Source organism: Castanea sativa, chromosome 7, assembly GCF_040712315.1.
Source record: "Castanea sativa cultivar Marrone di Chiusa Pesio chromosome 7, ASM4071231v1".
In the NCBI taxonomy this organism is placed as follows: Eukaryota; Viridiplantae; Streptophyta; class Magnoliopsida; order Fagales; family Fagaceae; genus Castanea; species Castanea sativa.
In genome coordinates this window covers 13,492,734-13,506,464 of record NC_134019.1, presented here as the reverse complement: position 1 = coordinate 13,506,464, position 13,731 = coordinate 13,492,734, and the positions used below count along the sequence as shown (strand labels likewise).

The 13,731-nt window shown below is 32.3% G+C and overlaps 3 protein-coding genes across 4 annotated transcripts; 2 read left to right on the top strand and 1 right to left on the bottom strand.

Moving 5' to 3' along the window:
- Nucleotides 1-3,606: 3,606 nt before the first annotated feature.
- Nucleotides 3,607-4,320, bottom strand: LOC142643995 (uncharacterized). Its single transcript, XM_075818690.1, has one exon. It carries the CDS (start codon nt 4,318-4,320, stop codon nt 3,607-3,609), a length of 714 nt encoding a protein of 237 aa, XP_075674805.1.
- Nucleotides 4,321-7,578: 3,258 nt separating this feature from the next.
- On the top strand, nt 7,579-8,139 carry LOC142643994 ((-)-germacrene D synthase-like). The gene is made up of 2 exons (XM_075818689.1): nt 7,579-7,707; nt 7,897-8,139. Exons 1-2 carry the CDS (start codon nt 7,579-7,581, stop codon nt 8,137-8,139), a joined length of 372 nt encoding a protein of 123 aa, XP_075674804.1.
- A 47-nt stretch (nt 8,140-8,186) lies between these two features.
- LOC142643788 ((-)-germacrene D synthase-like) lies at nt 8,187-12,046 on the top strand. 2 transcript variants are annotated; one of them, XM_075818501.1, is made up of 5 exons: nt 8,187-8,840; nt 8,938-9,156; nt 10,476-10,614; nt 10,709-10,957; nt 11,620-12,046. In XM_075818501.1, exons 1-5 carry the CDS (start codon nt 8,386-8,388, stop codon nt 11,911-11,913), a joined length of 1,356 nt encoding a protein of 451 aa, XP_075674616.1. In that variant the 5' UTR covers nt 8,187-8,385; the 3' UTR covers nt 11,914-12,046. The 2 variants fall into 2 exon arrangements, with proteins under 2 accessions (XP_075674616.1, XP_075674617.1); XM_075818502.1 differs by lacking the exon at nt 8,938-9,156.
- The last annotated feature ends 1,685 nt before the right edge of the window (nt 12,047-13,731 follow it).

Below are 13,731 nucleotides of genomic sequence, written 5' to 3'. Positions count from 1 at the left end.
TGGCGCCTCCCCACCCGAACTCCGACGGGTTGGTTGCAGGTTGGGCACAAACTCGACCCGCCCGACCCATGGACAGCCCTAGTCTTGAGGTGGTGGTTTTTTTTTTTTTTACGTTGTTTTAACCTTGGACAACTAAGCCTCAAAAATTTAATTTATGCTTTATATATGTGTGTGTGTGTGTAAAATCTTTTCTCCCTTGTCCTCTCCCTCTTCTTCCCTTTCTCTTGTATGTACAATGATGAGAAATCAACTATAATAAAAAATACACTTGTTAATAATTTATTGGTTTAATTTGTATGCCAAATTTATTGTAGTCATACATATTATTCTTGATATTTGTGTACAATTTAACTTAATTTAATAAAATATTAAATGCACCTTAACTTATGCTTTTAGAGAACTTGATAATAATAGCATTTTTCTCAAATAAATGTCATAAAAAGTGGACATCTCTTTTGATAAATTACTGAATGTAGAATGAAAACAAGAATTGAACTTAAGATTCCCTTGTTTTGATACTAGGTCGAATTACACATTGTTCCAAAAGTTTAAATTATTAGAAAATAATGAATTCAATAATTTAACAATACATATAACTAATATCTTTTACATCCAAATTCCTGTACTAACTTAGTTTAATATGAAATTTATGTAAACCCTCCTCTCATATGTCATTAAGATGACACCAGAAAGGAGAAAACTATGATTCTCAACTCAAAGATAGAAGAGAAAAGGGAAGGGGCTGACTCCAATATATGTTTGTTCATTTTGCTTAAAATTTTTTAAAAATTCTCTTCCTTGTTCCGTATCGACCACAATTTTATTGCCATAAGTTTTGCTCACATGCTTCAGGAAAGTCAGAAAATACAACTGTATCGTTATCGTTAAAAAATTGTCCATGCCGGGAGCAAGGTTCCAATTCTTAATAAGTACGAGCCTTGGTTGTAATATAAGGACATATAAGCGCATAAGCTTTTTCCTTCATGCTAGAGTTTGAAGGACAAGAGGCATCCATTAAAGGCTTAAGCCAACTACTCCTTATCTACACCCCCAAAATGTTGTGATAGCTAGTCACCTGTGGAAGTGTACATACCTGTCATCTCTGATTTACTTAAATTGGGAGGCCATCTGTCCTTTTGTGCATGGGTTTTTTGTCTATGCACACGTATAGGGCCATGACCTTTCAATTTGTGTGAAAAAATCTTTCAAGTTCCATATCGACCACAATTTTATTGCCATAAGTTACATATTCTCACATAATTCTAAAATGTTAGAAAAATATCGTTATAAAGCTTTATAGTTGTGGACCATGATGTGGTTAATGCAAGATACCTATTAAGGTGGATGAAAAAAATTTCAAGAGAGAGAAAATGACTAAATTTTTGTTTTGTTTTGTTTTGTTTTTTGTTTTTGTTTTTGTTTTTTTTTTTAAGGAAAAGAAATTAAAGAGAGATTGAAACTCATAAGAACATTGTTACCATTTATTTTTGTCGTTAACTTGATATAGTTGTTCTGATTACCAGATGAGAATTAGGTTATAGTTTTCCTTTCTTTTCCAATATTAATATTGAGGCAAAGCTTGAGTTTGACGGGTTCTGAGTGGGAACAAAATACAACTTGATAATCTGAAAGGAAAATATTGTGGGAAGGTAATTAATTAGAGCAAAAAAAAAAAAAAATCCATGCAGGGAGGTTCTAAGTAGTAAGTACGTGCCTCAGTTATAACTTATAAATATCAGTACATATAAGCGCATAGTTCTTTCATTCATGCTAATGTTTAAAGATTTTAAATTCTATAAGAATGTAATGTAAAACTAAAATTTAATACCCTTCAATCCAAACATGTAACGTCATCTTATCACATATTAAAAAATAAGCACAACCACATTTAATCAATTCTAATATCCATTTGAAAATCCAAATCCACCATGTTATCTTGACAACTCATATCAAGATTAGTTTAGATTGCAACTCAAATTTAAATTCACTTATCAAGTAATCAATGGACCATATGCTATGGATTGGGTCAAACCAGTGGCAGAGCCAGGAATTTAGGTCAAGGGGCGAAGATTAAAAGACAAGATTGGAAGTAAAAAATTAATCAATATTAATAACAAAATAAGTAAACAACTATATGATAATGTAATTGTCATACAGAATCTAACATAAAATGTAAATTTTAATATATTTTTTCACACCTAGCTTATTTTACTCAATTGCCATCGACGATTTTTCATATTTTGAAACCACTGCATAATTTCTTCACACTTAAGCCGAATCAATTTCTCATTATTGAATGCTGAAAATAAGTTATCTGGGTTCAAACATGCAACACAAAGTAATAATTTATAATTTTCAAAACGACTATTAAGTTCCTAAAATTGCATATCTATAACAGTATAAAAAAGCTCCACTTGATAATGATGTGAATTTTTTATGGTTTGAGCTTTTTGTCGTGGCCAAGGTTGATATAAATCATCCATATCAGGAACATCAATATTATTTTTTGCACAAAATGCAGAAACCTCCTCTAGCATAGAGTTCCACTCATCATCTCTCATGACCTATAAATGTTGCTTTGAAATGTCAACCAACTTCATAGCATTCACAATATCTTGATCTTTTCTTTGTAATGCTTGTGACAACTCATTAGTTATGCCAAGCACACCTTTCATCAAATGTAAATCAAACATGAACTCAAATGTTTGGAGTAAACCAATTAAGATATTTGCTTATGCTCTCTGATCAGAATCTAAACCAACTTCTATAATAGTTTCTGTTAGGTTCTAAGTACTTTGGAACTAATGTATTAGAACTCTAATATGTATTGTTGGCAAACCATGTTCAAAACAGGTGTCTAGTTATGTTTTAGACTTGCTCAAAGTATGTGATTTATGTAAAGTTGGAATCAAGTTAACTGCAGAAGTTACTATGCATTTCTGCCTGACTCGATCGATTGAGAATTAGACTCGACCGATTGAAAGTCGTGCATAATGTTTTTTCTGCAGAATTTCCAACTCAGCCCTAAGCCCATATGACGTGTAGGGTTTTATGTTTTGCCCTAGATATAAAAGGTAAACCCTAATCACATTTTTGAGGTTGCTCATATTGTTGTTTGTGTGAATCTCTTGTGAGATCGGAGAGGTGCTTGCCTTCACACAAGCTTGGGATTATCAAGAAGAAGATTTCTTCGAGAACTTGTTGATCATTCAGTTGCTGCCATAAAAGCTTAAAGATACACAAGCGAGAGTGCTTGTACTTGCTGGAGAATCCAAGAAAGAAGGAGTCCGTGGTCTCGGAGCTTGCATGTGGTCGTGTCAGTAAGTTTCTACTGGTGGGTAGCAATAGGATGTTAGTGGTCTAAGTCGCTATTGTACAACTTCGATTCTTTCATAGTGGATTCAAGTTTACCTTAAGGATAGCTAGGTTAAATCCTCCCCAGGTTTTTTACTGGTATAGTTTTCCTGGGTCATCATATCTTTATGTTTTTATTTTCCGCACTTTGCATTGATATGATTATATGATTGTGTTAACCTAGATCTGGAATTTGGACTAAGTAATAACTTTGCTTTTTAACTAGGTTAATCCAATTGTGGTTTAAGGGGTCTAAATAAACTCTACAGTTTTAATCACATCAATTACAAAAGAAAACATGTGAATAAAATTAACAAGTGCACCATAATGAGAACTCCAACGTGTATCTCCAGGTTTTTTTAGATTCATTTCTTGATTCAAGCCATGACCATTTGAAATTTCATTATTTTTTAGTGCTTCTATAACTTCAGCATTACATTTTTTGCGAAGAATATCATGACATTTGCATGATGCTCCAACAATATTGAATACCTTTGCAACCAAGTTAAAAAAAGTTGCAATCTGGATGTGATTATTTGCTACTGCAACTAGTGTTAGTTGAAACTGATGTGTAAAGCAATTGACATAATAGGCAGAAGGATTATCTTTCAAAATAAGAGTTTTTAGTCCATTTATCTCACCTTGCATGTTGCTTGCCCCATCGTAGCCTTGTCCCCACAATCTACTAATGCTTAAGCTATGTTTATTAAATACTTCCTCAATTGCACTCTTTAGTGTCACTGATGATGTATTATTAACATGTGTAATGCCTAAAAAATGCTCATTCACAGGTTCCAATTTGTTCACATAGCGCAAAGTAGTTGCCAATTGTTCTTTAGTAGACATATCACGTGATTCATCAACTGTAATAGCAAATAGCGAGTCTCCAATATTTTTAATAATAGCATTTATTGTCTCAACGACTACGACATTTGCTATTTCTTTTTGGATATCAAGAGAGGTCATTTGATCATTTTCAGGAGCATTTTCAAGGACTGCCTTATCAATTTCTTCATTGTGATTTGCAAGAAACCATAATAATTCATGAAAATTTCCTTGATTATTGGAGTCTTTAGATTCATCGTGGCCACGGAATGCTAATCCTTGTCGTTGTAGAAAACAAATACAATCCACGAATGCATTCAAACAAGTTCAATATTCCATTTTCTCAACATCCGATTGCTTGTTTATAACTGTTTGAATGCTTTGTCTCTAGTTTAACAAAGCTTCACATTTTCTTTGAGCTATATTATGTGCACTGTTGTGATCCCCAACGTGATTCTGTAATTTCTCCATTTTTTTCCAATTTTTGAATCCTTTAGTAACAAATGAGTCTCCCCCTCCTTGATCACCAGTATCAGGTCTAAATAGATAACAATATAGACAATATGCAGCATCTTTCATAATGCTATATTCCAACCAACTAGGATATTCTTTGTTTGCATTATATATACTCTTTTTTTTCGTGTAGGTTTAGCAAAGTTGTTATTTTTTATTTTTATTTTTAATCATTACCAAGTGGGACTCACGATTTTAGTGAATAATGTGAATTCATTGAATAGTAGACTTCTACAGGCGGCTTGGTATAGAGCATAAAAAAATTCTACAGGTGGCTTTGTCTACTCCCATCAAGTTTACTAAGTGGGCCCATTGATTTTATATATAGAATTGTACTACTACTAGGAAAGCGTAACGTGAATTCACTTAATTGAGATTTTTCTTTTTGTCTTTTGTGTAGGGGGCAAATATGGTATTTTAGGTCATTATTAGTCAAAACATTTGAAAGTTCAGGGGGGGTCTCCGCCTTTGGGTCAAACTGACTCAATTACTAACACTTAGGAATCAAATTGATCATCTTGACATGAACTTTCTTAGATTTTTATTTTTTATTTATATTAATGGGAGAAAAATATTTATTCTGAATGTGAAATTGCACATGTACCTGTCATCTCCCACTTGCTCAATATGTCCTTTTGTGCATGGTTTTGTCCACTTACATGTAGGGATTTGACATTTCAATTTGTGAGAAAAACACATAAGAGCATATAATTCTAGATAAGAGAGAATGGCTTTTGTGAACTATTCTTTTACACGTATTAGGTGAGTTGGAAGCTTATCTAATTTGCATTCTAGATAGAGGTAATTAATTAATTAGCACAAGAAAAAGGTCTATGAAGGGAAGGTTCTAATTACGTGCCGCAGCTGTATCTATAAGTGCCTAAGCGCATAATCTCTTTCGTTCATGCTAGTGTTTGAACTTTGTAGGACAAGAGGCACACATTAATAAGGCTTAAGTTATGCCTCTGCTCCATTTGCAAACATTATGGGGAGACAATTTCCTCCCTTATTCTAATGGCTCCGAGGTGTGCGTGTGTGTGTATATATATATATATATATATTACGTGAAAAATTATCATTAATTAAGTACATATGTAAAATAGGATTGATAACTGTTGCTTGTGTCTTTGGATAAAATAACAAGATAAGGTATGTAACCAAAGCAAACTGTTTTACATCTAAAAAATGAAGACGTTAAAAGTGACGTCTCTTTTGACAAATTACCGATTGTAGAGTAAAAAAATGAATCGAACTCAAGACTCTCTTGTTTTAGTACCATGTTAATTTACCCATCATCTGAAAAGTTATAGCTATTAGTGATAATTCTAACATCTTTACATTCAAATTCCTATACTAACTTAGTTTAGTATGAAATTCATGTAAACCATCTTCACACGTATCATTCAGATGACATCAGAAAGGAGAAAACTATGATTCTCAACTCAAAGATAGAAGAGAAAAGGGGAGGAGCTGTCACTGATATATGTTTGTTCATTTTTCTTTTAGTCCAAGTAGTAGCGGAGCCAGGATTTCAACTCATGGGGGGCAAGATTAAATGACACTTCGATACTCATTATTATGATCATGTTTCTTCATAAGCTCAATTAACTACATGTGTGTATATGTATTTCATATCATTAAAATAAAGAAAACAAAAATAATCAAATTATAGTAAATAAAAAAAAATTCTAAATACATAATGTTGAAATTAAAATAAATTGAGAAAATAAATTAATGTAGGAGTGTTAGGAATATAATAATATACCTATAAAGTTGTATTAATGTTTCAGTGCCTTGCATTCTTTTAAAAAAATTTGTAGAATTAAGCATATGTTTCTTTATTTGTTTAAGTAGTTAAAATTAAGATTTATAGAAAGAGTATGAAACTGTGAAAAAATTAGAAGAAAATATAAGTCATGTCAAGGATACAATAAAAATTCACAGCAATTTCAGAACATTCCTCAACTTAGCACATCATCTCATACATGTGGGTCATTAGAAAAAAAAAATTAAATCATATATTGTGATTTACATCCTGAATGGAAAGAACACAAAGTATACTTTTTTAATGCTCTATACACAAAAAGAAGGTGATTTCAATTTTTTCATCATTGACCTTTTTTATTTCTAAAAAATACCAGTTTGTAATTTGTAGTTTGTATTATATAATGTGATATTGTGAGAAGCAAAGAAATTCTATAATAGAATTTAACTATTTGGCCCATTAAGAAAAGACGAAAACTAGTATGGTGATTTTTTTTTCTCTTATAGTAACATGCTTTCTGATATGTGTAGGGGCAATTTAGGCTTTCTAACATCAAACTTTATTATTATACTATTATATAAGCTTCTCAAAAAAAAAAAAAAAAAAAAAAAAAAAAAAAAAAACTAAACTATTATATACAAATTCTGGGCAGGTCCGGGGGCAGCTGCCCCCCCCCCCCCTTGGCTCCACCCGAGTCCAAGAAAAATTGAAAAAATCTCTTCCAAATTTCATATCGACCAGAATTTTATTGCCATAAGTTTTGCTCACATGCTTCTAGCTAGAAAATCAGAAAATAAAATAGTCAATTGTATCATTATAAAGCTTTATAGCTGTGGCTAATTAATGCAAGATACCTACTTAAAGGTTGAAAAAAAAATCAACCTTCATTAAAAGTTCCAAAATAACACCGAAGATAATCTATTAAAAAGAAAATGAAGGAATGCATTCTCAAATAGACTTACCAAACGTAACCAAAGTGCATGCCTCAGCTTTATCTATAAATACCTAAGCACATAAGCTCTTCCTCTCATGCCAGTCTTTTGAAGGACAAGAAGCATTTATTAAAGCTTTTGCTAATTGCACCATTTCAACACTAAGTTGTTCTCTCACCCCCCCCCAAAATGTCTCACCAAATTTGCATAGCTACTGCTCAGACCCAAAATCCAGATGCTAATGTACATCGTCGCTTAGCAAATTTTCGTCCAAGCTTATGGGGAGACCATTTCCTCTCTTATTCTAATAAATCCGAGGTATATATGTCTTCCACCTGACATGTTAGGCTACATAATAAAATTAATATTCTAATATAAATTGTGATTCATTTCATAGCCAATATTCAAATGTCATGGTCTTAAAATACATAATCTTTAAATGACAAATGATGTTTATAATTAAACAGTGGTAACATGTTAATTTTTTATTTCGATTTCCAATTTTAGGAAACCATTGATGGCTTGGAGCAAGTTCAACGGTTGAAGGAAGAAGTACAAAGGATGTTGATGTCTCCCATCGATAGTCTTCTAGAAAAGTTGGAGTTGATTGATGCAATCCAACGCTTAGGTGTGTCTTACCATTTTGAAGGTGAGATTGATGAAGTATTACAACAAATTCACAGGTATCATTATACGTGTGATGTCCAAGAAAGCGATGATGCTCTTTACACCATTGCACTTCATTTTTGATTACTTAGGCAACAAGGTTATAACATTCTAAGTGGTAAGCACTCTTTTGGTTGGTTATTTGTTTATTTAAGAAAACTCACTCTATGTTTAGATGGAGGGAGATGAGAGAAGGGAGAAGGTGATTGGAATTTGCTAAATTTTAATATATTCGGGCTTCCTTAAATCCTTCCCCTCTATTCTCCTCACCTCTCCCTCCATCTCCTTTCATTCCAAACATATCCTTAAACAAGCTAAAAGTTAATTTTCATGATGAAGTATTCACTTCCATCATTATTTTCATATCATCTACTAATGGCTCACTCATGTCTTGTGCTGGGTGGTAAAGTAGATGTCTTCAACAAATTCAAAGATAATATGGGAAACTTCAAGGAATCACTTACTTACGATGTGAAAGGAATGTTAAGCTTTTATGAAGCTACACATATGAGGGTGCATGGAGAAGATATACTTGATGAAGCACTTAAGTTTACTACCACTCACCTTGAATCAATGGCGATTAATTTCAGCCATCCTCTTGCCACACAAGTAAGCCAAGCTTTAAATCGACCTATTCGAAAGTGCTTGCCAAGGGTAGAGGCTAGGCAATACTTTTCTATCTACCAAGAAAATGCTTCACATAATGAAGTTCTACTAAACTTTGCAAAATTGGATTTTAACATGTTGCAAAAACAACACCAGAAGGAACTTAGCCATATCTCAAGGTAAGTTCATTAACTATATCTCACTACATTGGTGTTGTAATTAAGCTTTCATTAGACATGATTTGACCACCCAGTTTTTGTTGAAATTGTAATTTAGGTGGTGGAAAGGTATAGATGTTGCGACAAACCTATCTTTTGCACGAGATAGGGTGGTGGAGTTATACTTCTGGATTTTGGGAGTGTACTTTGAACCCCAATACTCTATTGCTAGGAGGATACTTACCAAAACAATTTGCATGGCATCAATCATAGATGACATTTATGATGCATATGGCACACATGAAGAACTTGAGCTCTTCATAGATGCAATTAAAAGGTTGAATGCAAGCATATAGGATCCTCTTCATCTCCATTTGAAATGGATTGATATCATGATTCAAATTAAATATTATAAATTTAAAGATGTATCCAATACGACGTCACTTAAAATTTTAAATGATGGAGTACTTTATGCACTATCAAATTTTAAAAAATAAAATCATAACCATGAAATGGATTTTCTTAATTTCTATTAGAATGGAGAATATCATTTTTCAAGGTCGTATCTTTACCAATTAGGATGTATCTTTACTTGTAAAAATATTAATTAAGCCCATATTAATCAATAGATGAAAAATAATGTTTTTAAAAATTAAAACGCTAAATCTATTACCACTTTTATAAATAAATAAAAAATTACCTTCTTTTAATGTATAACTAACTGTTGGTTTTATTCACGTGGAAGTTGTAGAGTATAGAACTCATAGTGTTCCAAATACAGAAGATAGAAAATCACTTACTCTCTCTTTCTCCCTCAACAAAACAAAATTGAAATCTGCAATTTAAAAAAAAAAAAATCTCAAACCTCATTTTTTTGGGTACATATTGCTGGAAATTTTGCCACTCTCTCCATTTAAAGAATAAAAATTAATTTAATTAAGCTTCTTTGTAGCTACATTGGACCTTCTTTTTTGTTCCTTTCAGGTTTGGCTCAGCTTCAAATTTCTCTCTCTCTCTCTCTCTCTCCTTGTTTTTATAGGAGATCTTTTACTTTGTGTTTGTTTTACCCTTGGTAGTGGTAGGAGATAAAGAAAGAGACCAATGTTTTATCCTGATAAAATAAATTTATTTAGTCACTCTTGTTTAGCTTAGCGTTAAGCTTTTACACAGTCCATATTTATTATATTGTTCATCATTCACTGTTTTTGACATAGCCCATTCAGCCATTCATAGTTTTGGGGGTGATGTAGCATGAGTTTCATAGTAGTTGTTGACAAATTTAAAAATTAATTTTGTGAAAAAAAATCAATTAAATATAACATTTTAAGAAAGATTAAGTGACTTAACTATATTATTAATTTAAAAATAGATGTTAGTAAACTTGAATAAAACAATTTAGTTCATAATTTTTCATCTAATTAAACAAGCAACTAGAATAATTTTATATTAAAAATTATTACTTAATTAATATATGTGTGTATATATATATATATATATATATATATATATATATATATATATATATATATATATATATATATATCAATTTAGTTACTGCCTTAAGCCTCAAAATACATGAAGCCGGCCCTGCCCTATTTTTAGAATTTTGGGGTATAAGTCAACATTGCAAACATGATTCAAACGTTTAAATTTCAGGTGGGATATAAGTTGCATAGACCAACTCCCAAAATACATGAAGCTGTGTTATAAAGTACTCTTGGATGTTTTTGAAGAAATTGAAGAAGAGATGTGCAAGGATGGAAGATTATACTGTGTTTACTACGCAAAAGTTGCAGTAAGACACTATTAATTCACTTGAAACCACTCTATTTTTTCCCCATTAATTCTCATTTTATAGTTATCAATATTTTATATGTTAATGTAACTAGATGAAAAAACTTATTCAAGCCTACTTTGAAGAAGCCGTATGGTTGAAAGAAAAATATATTCCCACAATGGAGGAATATATGAGTAATGCACTAATATCTTGTGGTTACCTCACGCTTAGCACCATATCTTTTATTGGCATGGGAGATATCGTGACCAAGGAAGCATTGGAATGGGTCATCAAGGAGCCAAAGATTGTTAGAGCAGGATCAATCATAAACAGGCTAATGGATGATATTGTTTCCAATGAGGTACATTTAGCAAATGTTATATAGCACACATATTATTAGTGGATCTTATTGAGCATTGTGACTAAAATCAAGGGACGTTAATTATTCTATATTTTTTTTAAAAAAAACTTGAGAAAAATCACTAACTCACATTTGTGCTACACCTTAAAATAATTAGTCAAATCACAAATTCACAATTGAGTTTTTTGTTATTATTATAAATCCTAGATCAACCCAATGTGAGACTCAACACACACCTGCATAACACATACTCAATCAATATGCAATCAATTCGGAGCATCACAATTTTAGTCCAATTAAAAGATCCTCCTATATGCAGTATGTACAAAAATTATAAAAAAAAATATAGAGAATATACAAATTCACTCGTAATAACTATCTTCTTTCTTTTTCCAGTATTTTTACTTCAACAATGTATATGAGAGACTAGTTCAGTACTACAAGGAATTAGATCCACGTCTACGGATTGATGACTTCGTTCAAATTTTGTTTTTGAATCTAGTAAATAATAGTGTATATATTGTTAGGTCTTAATAATACGGTATTAGATACACCTGTAAATTTTTACCATTTAAAGCAAGAAATTGATTCATTTCAAATGGATCCACAAACCTACAAAAAATGACACTCATTACATATTTTGGGAATTTATTTTTTTACAGTTTGAGCAAGAGAGAGAGCACGTTGTCTCGGGCATCGAATGTTACATGAAGCAATATGGTGTCTCAAAGCAAGAGGTACATGACGAATTTCGAAAGCAAATCGTGAATGCATGGAAGGATATAAACAAAGAGTGTATTAGACCTACTGAAGTGGCAGTACCTCTCCTTACACGTGTTGTCAATCTTGCACGAGTTATGGATTTACTCTACAAGGATGAAGATGCATACACACATCTTGGAGGAGTGATGGTAGAGGGTACCACCTCAATGCTTGTTGATCCAGTACCAGTTTGAATATATTGATGCCGGTGTTCATTATGAGCACAAAATTATAACTAAGTTAGTTGGTTCCTTAAATAAAGATTTGATAATCTGTCCTACGAAGTCAATAAAATAAATGTGTAAGCGTCTAGAGTGAAAAATTTACTTGAACTCTAAATCAATATATATATATAAAAGCAGAGACCTCATACAGGAATGTATGAGGTCTTGCTAAGTGGTGTTCTAACTTTACATTTAGCTTTTTTTTGCCTCTTTCATTAAGTTTTTCTGTATTAATACATGCTGTGATGGTCCCAAGCATTTTCACTTTTCATTTTTTCTATTAAAAAGTGAGAATACACAATTTGATTGATTCACCAATATTTAATACTTTTTTTCTTTTTTGATGAAGTTTCATACTTTTCTCACAACCCATAATTTTGAGAAAAGTTTGTGTTCTAGAAATTTACTTAGCATGATCCTTCAGATGCTCCCATTATTTTTTCAAAGAAGACATTTTTTTTTGAAGAAATTGTTTAATGCAATCCTTCTATGTACAACTCTCTCTTCTTCCCTTTCCCTTCCCTTACTTTTTCCCCCCTTCTTTCCTTTTCATCTCCCGTACAACCAAACAGGATATTAGTTTCCAAATTCAGCTAATAAAAAAAAAGTGTTTTGAGGATATTAATAAAAAGAGTTTGAATTTGGTAAGAATGGGGTGTAAAATTCATATTTTACACCATCCAATAAGAGATGTTATATAAGCTTTTTACTTAAAACTCGATACATCATACCACAATTAATAACATTTTAATAAACTCCCAATTTGGTTGAATTTTCAGATGTGCATTATAATTGATTAAGTGTGGTTGTTCTTATTCTTTAATACGTGATAAGATGTTGTGGCATGTTGGAACTGGAGGGTGTAAAACTTGAGTTTTAAACCACATTCTTATAGAATTTAATCTTTAATAAAAATATGTCAAAAACATGTTTAATTGCCGTTTTAGTCTTTAACACTTGTACTATGTATCAAAATGGTTTTTAACATCTTAAACGTGTCAATTTTGTTTCTAAACTTTTGGTATTGTGTCAAAATAATTTTATTATTAAGTGGTACACATGAAAAGAATCCGCAATTGCAGGAATAGGTTGACTTTCTTTCATTTTGGTTATGGAAAGTGAAATTAGTTTCGTTTAGTACGAGATCGCTTCACACCTCATGATGCTTACACCTCTCGCCTATCAAAATTTTATTCAAAAACCCTGTCCGAAAAATTGTATAGAGAAGGATTTCCCATGGCGCAGCAGTTCTTCCATACCAACTTAGCTGCCCGGCGCTGCTATTGGCATAACAATTGGTACACCATAGGTTGGCCCAACCCAGTCCTCTCGTACTACGGTTGGCTCCTCGCAGTTCTCCCTTTAACACCAACGGTAGATAGGAACTGAACTGTCTCACGACGTTCTAAACCCAACTCACATACCACTTGAATTGGCGAACAACCGAACCCTTGGGACCTTCTTCAACCCCAGGATGTGATGGGTCGACATCGAGGTGCCAAACGACTCCGTCGATAAGAGCTCTTAGGAGTCATCAGCTTGTTATTGCCAGCGTACCTTTGATCCGTTGAGCGAGAGCCCTTCCACACAGGACTCCTTGATTACTATGGCCGACTTTCGTCTTTGTTTGACCAGTCGGTCTCACATTTCTTTTTATGCTCCATTAATTACAAACAAAATTTATGGGATAAGATTAACATAATGATCTTGTTGGAAACAATATATACATTTCATACTTGTTTTCACTAATTGATTTCATTTACCACCACTCCTCATTGGTGTGGTGGT

Bases quoted from the DNA above. Each gene is read 5' to 3' on its own strand.
- LOC142643788 (XM_075818501.1), top strand. From the start codon at position 8,386: ATGATGAAGTATTCACTTCCATCATTATTTTCATATCATCTACTAATG. The intron at 8,841-8,937 runs GTAAGTTCATTA...ATTGTAATTTAG, and splicing joins GAACTTAGCCATATCTCAAG to GTGGTGGAAAGGTATAGATG. The intron at 10,615-10,708 runs GTAAGACACTAT...TAATGTAACTAG, and splicing joins TTTACTACGCAAAAGTTGCA to ATGAAAAAACTTATTCAAGC.
- LOC142643994 (XM_075818689.1), top strand. From the start codon at position 7,579: ATGTCTCACCAAATTTGCATAGCTACTGCTCAGACCCAAAATCCAGAT. The intron at 7,708-7,896 runs GTATATATGTCT...TTCCAATTTTAG, and splicing joins CTTATTCTAATAAATCCGAG to GAAACCATTGATGGCTTGGA.
- LOC142643995 (XM_075818690.1), bottom strand. From the start codon at position 4,320: ATGACCTCTCTTGATATCCAAAAAGAAATAGCAAATGTCGTAGTCGTT.